Here is an 11,244-nt window from a genome sequence, read left to right as displayed (position 1 = left end):
ATATAAATCTGCATAGATGTTTATTGCACTTTAATATTTTATCATTAATGATATGTTAATTAATTTATTTTTGTGAAATAATCGAATAAAATATTAACCGACTTCAAAAGAGAGGAGGTTCTCTATTCGACTGTATTTTTTTGTGTATATTATGTTAAGCCTTTTTTGTATACAAGATCACTGATGTTAAGCAATCAACTGCCTCCGTAGCCGAATGGTTACCATGCTGGACTGCCACGCAAGAGGTGCCAGGTTCGATTCCCGGGCCGGGAGAAATATTTGTATGGCCTACATTTACTGCGGACCTATGTTGAGTGTGTATAAAGAAAAAAATTATAAAAAAAAATTGCTCCGACATTTGTAGACCGATTTTGATGATTCTTTTTTCTTGGAATGCATTGTTATACCTGAGTAGTGGTTCCATTCAAATTTGTAGAAAATATTCTACCTCGCAAATTAGGGGATGAATCCGGTGTATTGGATTTAAAAAAAAAAAATTTTTTTTATGTGTACTGTAGTTTTTAATCATTTTTAATTTTACCAAAAATAATGATTAGGACTAGAAATAAAACTTCAGTTACGCAAATAAATGTCTATTTATACTTAAATATTAAGCCTTAATAAAAAAAATATCTAAAAAAAATCATATCCTTTTGTCACATTCAAAATTGTCATGAATCACAGTCATACATTTGTTGTTCATACATACAATATGCGTCGCACTTAGTACTATTGTTCTGCCCACCTTATCATAAGTAACGTAAAGACATTTTTTAGTGAAATTGGGTTATTAACCTTTGGAATCAGGGAAACGAGATTTACAACCGCTTATAAGCGTTGTTTTTTTTAATTTTATGTAGTTACAATTTCTATAATTAAGAATCGATACAACCTCAAACGACTTTGGTCGATTCCGTATCACAGTGAAAGTGGCGAAGCAATCACTTTGGAAAGAATATGTGCAACAACAAGCAGATTGAAAAATTCGTGAGGTCCGCTGGTTCGTTCCGTGGCTTAGTTGGTATAGCGTCTGGCACGAAGACGTCGACATTACAAATTTAAAAATATATACCTAAATTGAGTATAATGCTCGATTAGTGATACGGTATGAAAACACGATTCGTAAAAATTTTCATGATAGAAAAAAAACAAAAACTTATAAAAAAAAATCTGAAAAATAAATTGTGAAATAAAACCAGTGTCCTTGCCATTCGACCCCAGCAAAATGAACTGTGTTAGTACGAGAAAAAATAGAATTCGAGCTGAGGTAGTTAGGTAGGTAGGTAGGTTTACTCTTAAGCAAAATCAGTGTAATTGACATTTTTTAAAGAAAAAGAAACTTTAGGTGCCAATATCTCGAAAGTAGACAAAATGCAACGTTAGTTATGATTAGGAGGGCAGTATTGCAATCTTATTTAAGGCACATTACTCAATTTAGGCACAAATCTTGTGCACCGCACCGGTTGTGCACCATTATTTTTTCTGCTCACTAGGGATTTAATTCCGAGAATCTAACCCCGACAATTTTACAAGTTTCTTGCCATTTTCGAAAGACATCAAGACTTTTGAGACTAAGTCACTTAACTAAACCAGAGTTCAGTCACTCGCTCGAGGTTACGCGATAAGTGCCTATCGCTGAGTGTACTGTCGATAGTGCAACCCCAGCATTCGGTTCCGTACGACTGCACAAAGCGGGCAACGTTATTTTCACCTTCTGAGCGCGTGATTGGGTCCATTTTCCTCATAAATATGACTATTCTGCAAAATATTGGATTCGTAATTTTGGCATACATATTCTAATACGCATAAATAGCTATGGATGTATTTAATTTGTGTGATAATGAAAGTTTAAAATGGTCGTATTTACAAAAAATTTTTCATCGCAATACTGTTAGGAAACAAGCTCGTCCCTCCCTACAGCAACAAAATGTATGTAAGAATTTACGTTCAGACGATACAAATTTAATGCCATCTCTCGAGGCGCAACTGAACCTGAAACCGAATGCTACTCAAATGTATTTATTTTTGACAAACAACCAGTCCCGGGATCACACGATACTTGCATTTGGGCTCATTCGGGTTCCACTGCAACTTCAAACCGACCCGGGTTGAACCGGGGTGTGTTTTGGTTATTTTTACTCCGACTCTACCTGCTTATTGTTATTTACAATTGACCTCTGGTGATGTTTATCCTCTAAACATACGTATTTGCAAGCCTGAGACGTAATCGAGTATAATTCGAAGACAATAATAGTACGGGTAGGTAGATGGGAAAGAATCTAGTTTTATCACTAAGTGACTAAAATTCATTTAAAAATAACCTTATTAATTAATAACCTTCGCTGTACAACCAAATTACCCAACGTAACAACAATCATTAATGTTCTGACAGCTCAACCCCAAAGGTGCTTTTATCCGACGCCAAAAAGCTTTTATCACGTCATAACAATGACAAGAAATACATGAAATAAATTATGTATTATATATATCGACCCTGGAAAAGTAGTGTCTTGTTGCATTTATAAAATATTATAGGAGAGAGCTAAAACTTTCTAATTTTCCATCATCATTATAATAATTTTTTATTTCGTGAAATTACAGGCACATGGGACTTGTGTCACAGGGCGACGGGCGCAATGGCAGTGCCCCTCAGATCTTTGCGATTTAAAGCTCTGAGTGGCACTGCAACTGTTACGGATAGGCGTGTAGCTTAACATCAGGCGCACGACTTGTTCGTCCCGTCGCTTAATATTATTCAAAAAATCATCAACCCATTTCCACGTCCCACTGCTGAGCACAGGTCTCCTTTCAGACGAGGGTTTAGGCCATAGTCTGCCACGCTGGCCCAATGCGGGTTGGACACATCACACGTTTTCCGAGAGTTGTGAACCTTCTTCGACGTGCAAGTTCCATCACGATGTTGTCCTTCACCGAAAAGTTCATGCTAAAATTTCAAATTAAAATTCTGGGTAACTCAGAGGTGCGAGCCCGATATTAAACCCTCGACCTCTGCTTGAGAGATGGTTTTTATATAACATAACACATAAAATTAGACTTATGATTTTTTCGACGTTTCCAGTGTTGAAATATATCGTACTGCTACTGCAATAGTGTTATAACTCAAAATATATGAAATTCAAGATTATACCATTATTGAACGTAAAATTTGATTCTCTACACGCCAATAAAACCGTCTTTAGAATATTGTAAGAAACAACTAATAGATATCTAATAGAAACTAATAGACGTAACTCAAAATGAGACACGCTTTATGTGAGTTAGTTCTGGCCAAAATAGTCCTAATTCAAAAATATTAAGTTATTTTTTTATTTAAAATATATTTGGAAAATAGGAAATTGTTTGTAATAAATTAATTATCTTTCACCGGAAACGAGTAATTCGTTTTTCGTCGATTCTGAGAAAATAATTTTTTTGAGTTATTACACTATTGTATTAATAGTGCGATGTGAAATTTTATAGCTCTCTTATTTAGACATAAAAACCACATCAGTAATTAACACTACCCCTCTACCGCTGGTAGCTGTAAAGGCATCTAACTTGGTGACGAAATACTTAAGATTTCTGATAGATGGCGCTAAAAAGCTACTACTAAAAAGTCGTTGAAAAAACCAAAACACAAAGACACGACAACAAACACATAAAAAAATTCATGAGGTCCGCTGGTTCGTTCCGTGGCTTAGTCGGTATAGCGTCTGACACGGTATGCTAGAAGACGTCGGTACGAAACCGACCAGATCGAAGAAATTTTTTCTGAGTGTTCGATTTTTGTATTAATAATTATAACATTTACTAGTATTCTTTTACTATTTATAGATTACATATGACTATTAATGTTTGCAATATTTTCTTAATTTTGAATTTGATATTACAAACGCAAAATCAACAGAATTTGAGTTGGTATAGTGTTAATTGTTAGTGTCGATAATGACTTATTTCATTCGTACTATTAAACCTCCTGAAAAGTCGTAGTTTTGCGGATATGGCCTTATTACACCACGGGTGCAAATTGTTTCACTGATCACGTAATTCCCAGTGGATTTTGTTTCAAAATCAGTAAAGCATTTTTCTCAAGGAAACTATGAATATGTGTAACGGCCACGTTTACATGTGAGTGGAAATGTATCTGTCTAGACCAGTTTCTTTTTCCGCTGCTTCTTCGGTTTTCTCCGGTTCCGACTCCTGAGGGGACTCCAGTTTGATCAGCATGATGGCACCAATTGATACTGGAATCAATTTAAAACTTAATGTCAGAATTCATGACATGATTGACATGTTGACTTAATACAAAGTTAATTGTAAATGTTTCTATCAAAGAAAATACAATTAAGACAACAAGCATTTATATTAAACTTAAATTAAAATGTGAAAAACTCGCATTACAAAATAGTGTACTCCAAATAATCAATAAACTCATCCGTAAGCTCAACAGTCGAGACTAGAGTAATTTTCAGGTAAGTTTTTGTACTCAATTATGGTGACCATTTTTTTTTAAATATTTATAGAATACCATTATGAAGTATTATTTAATATTCGAGTGTGGTAACTTGAAATATTCTTTAATATTTCACGATGATATATTCGAGTAATTGAATAATAAAAATTGTCACTAAAATTGAGTACAAAAACGTACCTGAAAATTACTGTACCAGACACTGTAAGCAAGAGTTGGGTTAGCTGAGATTATCACATTCTGATAATTTTTCTGAAATTTCCGTGTAATTCCATTGAGATTATGGTAATATTTATTATTCTGCTAAAATCTACTTGCAATAGCAGTTGAATCTCAATGGAATGACAATAGTGGCACCATGCAATCACTTACGATGTTGCCTTACTAAAACTATCATGGAAATTACTATGCATACCTTAATTTTTAACTCGTTTAATGAATAATTTAGTCTTGAGATGAAATATGTATAATATTAGTAGACTACACACTCGCCATTGAAGAACAGAATCCAAAAAAATGTAATGACAGTTGAATAGTAGCTCTATGGCTAGCCACTGATAAGCCACAAATCTTAACTTTCAGCAGAATACCAAAGGTACAAAATTTGACACTCTTATGACATACAACTGAGATGATTGAAAATGAACTGACTTGGGGTCCTGGTTGCAGCAGCGATCGTGTTAATGCTGTGTGCATTATGATAAGGATGGTGTGCGGGTGAATTAGTGGTAGGGATGGGTTTTCAACCAACAAAAGTGTAATTTTCAGGTAAGTTTTGTACTCAATTTTGGTGACAATTTCTTTTTATTAAAATATTCATAGAATATCATCATGAAGTATTATTTAATATTCGAGAGTGGTAACCTAATTGTTTAATATATCACAATGTATATATTCGAGTAATTAAATAATAAAAATTGCCACCAAAATTGAGTACAAAAAACTTACGTTAAAATTACTGAAAACATCGATTATTGACATCGATTATTTTTGTTTGACAAAACAATCGATGGACCGATTAATCGTGCCTTCGACAAAATATAAATAGTTTAATTGGTCGCATTATTTTGTATTCTTGTTGGTGATTTTTTTAGCTGTGTAAGTCAAATTTATAACGTCACTTTCATCTGTTACGGTTTATAAACCCTGTTTCTTTGATGTGATGACAAGATTGTTGCCTGATTTCCAAAGTTAAAAAAAAAGAAGGTAGGTATAGAGAAAGCTAGACCATACTCCATTAATTCTAATCTAATAGTACTAGGGTTTCTAGATTAACCTCCAAAACACAGATAACGGCTCTGGCGGCATGTATAGCCTCATTTCCCGCCTTATTTCAAATTACACAAATTACAACTGTATAGTCACCATAGCATAGACACCAGTATTAATTATACATTTTTCAAAGGCGGTGGAGACAAATTTTATGATTGAGTGTGCGCGTTAATCTTTCAGCTGCCGTGGTATTGCGCAAGTCTCATTTGTCGAAAATATACTGAATAAAATGAACACTTGGATTTAAAAGCGGTTATTTTTTTCTTTCAAATTGTAACATGCTTATAAAATATTTCTATGAAATATAGTTTTATGTTTTTTAGCAAAAATCGGTATGAAATCATCGATTATCCGATTAATCGAGCCATATGACATCGATTAAAAACATCGATTATACGGTACTCACCCGTAATGAGTGGAAAATTGTTTGTTTGTATGTTGATGCGTCTGTGCGAATGATTCCGGTTAATAAATTAAATAGTGTGTAGTTTTTCTATAAGGTTAGTTTAGATAATATATTTTTTTCTATATTATTTAGTATTTCTAAAAGTTGGTAAAAAACATTACGTAATGGAATATTGTAATGAATATACATATTATATTTGCACACACATAATTATATCAAAACAATAATTGCCTCATACTTTTAATTTTTTTTTTTCAAGAAAACATTCTTAATTTGTTTTGGCGTTTAATTTCTGGTTTTAGAGTAGTTGGTATTCCATTAATTAAGTAGGGAATCTTGTAAATAAGTTAAGCAGCAATGCAGCAATAAAATTGGTATAGTTCAGCAGGCCTAAAAAGGCCGCACTGGCAGAATCATAATATGATTAATCGATCATTCATATTATGAATTTCAAACAAAACAAAAAACGCAATTCATCTATTTGGCACTGTTGGAACATAACATGAAATATCAATCAATCATATAATGATTCTGCCAATACGGCTTTTTTAGCCCTGCAGATAGCAGACTTTTATAGCGGTAGTTAGAGTAGAACAAGGATGTAGAGATAACTTGATGTATGCAGTTCACAAGTACTTACTTGCAAGCAACGCGGCGACGGAAATAAACGGCGCAGGACAGGAATAATCGAGTAACGCGCCCACCGCGAGGTTCGAAGCGACGCCACCCGCACGCCCCCACCACGCGCCCCAGCACACGCCCAGACCACTGGAAGCCGAAGCCATCTTATTATCAACTCTTTCAACAGGGCACTATCATGAAGTCAGAGTCAAACAATCATTTATTCCTGTAAAATTTTTACATTTAAAATCATCATTTAAAAGCGTCATTTTATAAGCTACTGCTCGTTCACTACGCTGATCTCCTTGAAAAGAACGAGCAAGAAACTCTAGGGATTGCTTTTTTCAAATAAATTTAAATGCTATGGAATACACTTTAAATGATAATTGTGTCGAATCTAAACTAATGTTGTCTTTACATACATCTTTATTTAACACATACCCTTAAATTTTGTAATATGACTATTCAATATTAAAATACTTTTAATGTAAGCATTTTACTTAGGAAATGGTAAGTGTGTGCGTTATTATTGAGTTTGGACGTAGTTCTAAGCTTAACATTATAGATACGGGCATACAAAATATTTGAGTAAATGTACTGTGATGCCACAGTCATGATACCCAATCTCTTTAAACTTTTCTTTGAGAGAAACCCGAGAACCTAAATGGTACACAGAACAAATCGCTCGTTTTTGCAACACAAATATGGTTTGTATATATGCCGCTTTACCCCACATAAGAATCCCGTAGGACGTTATACTATGGAGGTAACTAAAGTAAACTAGTCTAGCAGTAGCAAGACTGATAAGCTCGCGTATTCTACGGACTGCGTATGCAGCAGAGCTTAATGTGACCTGGCCAAGGAAGATAGGTATATTATGTGGAAACCAATGAACTGTCTGTTTGTTTATGTTACTTTTCAATTAAAATACTTTTAATGTAAGTTTTAAGCTTAGGAAATGATAATCTTAATATAAAAATGTATACAGTTTCCCGTAAAAGAATCATTTACCTTAGTTAAACGAAATCGTGGCACCATGAGTTTGGACTTAGTTCTAAGGTTAATATTATGGACGAACGAAATCGTGTTGGCTAGTATCAGAGAGTCTACTCCCGTTCTCCATTGGACATCCGACTGTAACAATTACTGTCAAATATGTAATCCATCAAAATCCAAATAAATACAATGTCAAGTATGAACTTTATTCGCATTATGAGTTTTTTAATTTGGTCGATTATTACTTATTTCACAGTAATTTTTGGAAGTAGCTCCTTGTGAAAGAGTTCGTCCGGGAAAGTACTGCCAACTTACCTATTTCTGCCGCCAAGCATTTATGTCTCAGGGTGATGGGTGCCGTGGCACTGTCTCTCAATTTGTGATTTAGAGCTTTTTATCGCTTACCACAAGGCCCACAATTGTTCGCACCGTCACTTAGTATTATAAGGTAATAATAATAATAACGCACACACTCAACATAGTCCCGCACTAGGGAAACCCAGTGTCGCGGGTGCTATGGACACATACATAGACAACCACAAATTACACCCAATTCACGAGAGAAATAAATGTAGGCCATACAAATATTTCTCCCGGCTCGGGAATCGAACCTGGGACCTCTGCGTGGCAGTTCAGCATGGTAACCGTTCAGCCACGGATGCAGTTAAAAGCAATGTACATATACCCAGCAGCAGGTACATATACCCTTCAAAACCGGAACGCAGTACTGCTCACAATACTGCTTGGCGACAAAAATAGGTAAGATAGCAGTACTTTCCTGGATTAACTCTTTCACAAGGAGCTCTACTGCTATCAAATAATGAAGTCTTACCTTAACTTCGGAGGCAAAGCATGTAACAGCAACCGAATCAGTAAGACATTTCCATTCAAGGACGCAGCATTCAACGCCGCTGCCGCCGCCACCGCGATCTTATTCGCACTCGAGCAGGAGCAAACACACAGTGCGAGACAAACGCAAGCTAAAACACACGCTAGCGTGCAGGCTGTAGCTGCGGCTCGCACGCCGCGTGCGCCGCCGCGTGAGCATAATACTGCGCACGCGGCGTTCCCTATGACGCATATTGCGCCGACTACTAGGCCGGAAATGAATACCTGAAAGAGTACAATTATATTTTTCCTTGTGGTAACCTAATGGTTAGATCTACCGCCTCAAGCAGAGGACGTGGAATCGAATTCGGGCTCGCACCTCTGAGTTTTCGGGATTTATGTGCGAAAATTAGTTTGAAATTTACGATGAGCTTTTCGAAGAAGATTCACAATCCTCAGAAAACGTGGCAAGTCCCCAACTCACATTGGGCCACCATGGCGCACTATGGTCTAAACCAGGGATGCACAGACCGCGGCCCTCGGGCCGCATGCGGCCCGCCGGTGACATGCTGGTGGCCCGCCGACAGCAAAATAATACTCTCGTACATTAGAAAAATTTTTAATTCTATTCCAGAATAATGAATTCTTTATTGTCTTTAATTACCTATACTTCTGACGGCCCGCCATCAATTCATGATTTGCCCGAGTGGCCCCTAGTCTTAATAAGTCTGTGCATGCCTGGTCTAAACCCTATCTTGATAGAAGATCCGTGCACAACAGTGGGATTTTTCCTGATCTTCTTACTAGTTCTTGCTAGTTACACAGTGAGCGTGCCTTACAGCTCCGCCACTAATGAAGAGATTTGGTAGCGGACTCAGAGGCGACAGCTTAGCGGTGGCAACCGCTAGTAGTGCAATGCGCAACGGGCAGTGAGCGTGCCTACAGCTTCGATACCTATCTGGAAAATAGGGAGGGTACTGTAAGTGCACCCGCGGCGGCTCACCCAAGGTTCGAAAAACCGGATGAAGTCAAGTGACAGAGGTCTGTGACAACATGACATCTGGAGTCAGAACCTGAACTTATCAAGGTTCCTGTGGTTCCTGTGCGCGTACAGGTTATAGTGCCCTTCTCGTATACCCTAAGAATCGGTAGGGAATAATAAAAATTAACGTAGAAAGATATGGGGCTGTTCTTCTTACTGTGGTTTAGTTTGAAGTGTTTGTCCGTTACTTTTTATTTTATTTTATTCAATGGACAAAGTTTCAACAGCATTCTTACTCATTTCACAAATGTGCTTAAGCTGTACATAAGCCAATTACAGAAACTCACTATGTATACAAAATATATGATATTATGGTTACAACAATACTAAATTGAATTGTGTTAAATAGGCAGTCTTGCTTGCAGACGCAGCATAACACAGGTTTCTGTTCATTGTAATTGGTTTATCTAGTTAGGATGTTAACAGTTTTGTTGTAAAACTTTATTATAATTTTACCTCATCATCCATTGTGCTGTCACAGTTATCATTAGCACTGTGACCAAAACTGTCATTATCGGTGTCAGTTTTGGAGTCCTGATATTCCCTCCACGTTGCATTGCTAGCGTTGAACAGCCTTGCATTTTCTGGGATGGCCAGCTTAGTGCCAAATCTGCAGTCTCTGGCCTGGGTTCTCTGGAGAAGTTCTGGGAGCCAGAAGTTTAAGCCAAAACCACTGAAATGAAGAATTTTATGTTAGACGCTCGTCTTTATGCACAAATCACTGTAAAGGAACGTGAAATTTTTTGATATCATTAACCCTCATAATCTATGCAAATATTGAAAATAATGTTTTTTATAATTATTAATACACAGGATTCTGCACACCAGCAAGAGGGCTGGCTCCGTAGCTGAGCTGGCAGAAAGAATAAAAAATAATAAGTACCAGGATCTCGGTTTTGACTACCTGTTTACAGCCTTTGGAGTCGAAACCTTTGGCACGTAGGTGCCCTTCATCTATACAAAATTACTGTCTGGGAAATCCAAGGGCCGGCAGAGCTACCTTGCCCAACGTATTAGGAATGCAATACAAAGGGGGAACGCTGTCAGCATTTTGGGCATCTTGCCGCGGAGACCCAATTTTATTCAACTAATTTAAAAATCCTAGTTTTACGTTCTAATATTTAAGCTTTTTTTGTCTTTTTTTACCTTACCTGTATATTATCAAAATAAAAATACTATAAAGATTCGAACCAATGTCTTCTAGCAAATCGTGCCAGACGCTATGCCATCTTTGTTTTATGGCTGTTAAACGACTTATTTGCCGTTGCGCATGTTTGAGAAATCTATTTATCCACTCAGATTTCTCACAAAAGTAATTGTCGAAAAACCTGTTAAAAAAACCAAAACCAAATATCTGTAACAAGCACATAGAAAATACGCAAGGTCCAAGTACTTAGTTGGCATAGCGTCTGACACGTTGGAAAACGTTTTGGTTCAAATCCAGCCGGTTCGAAGGAATATTTTCCAAGTATACGATCTTTGTATTAATGATTAACAAACTAGTGAAGCAATTTCACAAAAAATAAATTGAAGACCATTGTGGTGAAACATGCTGACATTCAATATAACTTTTTACAATAATGATTTTTTTTATTAATAATTATTTAA

At 36.3% G+C, this 11,244-nt stretch overlaps 1 protein-coding gene across 1 annotated transcript in view; it reads right to left on the bottom strand.

The window, feature by feature from the left end:
• Positions 1-3,845: 3,845 nt before the first annotated feature.
• The window catches only part of LOC113237886 (synaptic vesicle glycoprotein 2B-like), a 49,328-nt gene continuing 41,929 nt past the window's right edge, over positions 3,846-11,244 (bottom strand). Inside the window, exons 8-11 of the mRNA XM_026474592.1 lie at positions 10,093-10,309; positions 8,599-8,879; positions 6,790-6,917; positions 3,846-4,244 (exon numbers count right to left, since the gene is read on the bottom strand). Of these exons, the coding sequence (XP_026330377.1) occupies positions 4,123-4,244; positions 6,790-6,917; positions 8,599-8,879; positions 10,093-10,309 (748 nt within the window). The 3' untranslated portion in view covers positions 3,846-4,122. The remainder of the gene's footprint in view (positions 4,245-6,789; positions 6,918-8,598; positions 8,880-10,092; positions 10,310-11,244) is intronic.

Source organism: Hyposmocoma kahamanoa, unplaced genomic scaffold (assembly GCF_003589595.1).
Source record: "Hyposmocoma kahamanoa isolate Upper Pololo Valley unplaced genomic scaffold, ASM358959v1 94, whole genome shotgun sequence".
NCBI classification, from domain to species: Eukaryota; Metazoa; Arthropoda; class Insecta; order Lepidoptera; family Cosmopterigidae; genus Hyposmocoma; species Hyposmocoma kahamanoa.
The sequence above is the reverse complement of the archived record's forward strand: the minus strand, read 5'-3'. Positions and strand labels throughout refer to the sequence as shown.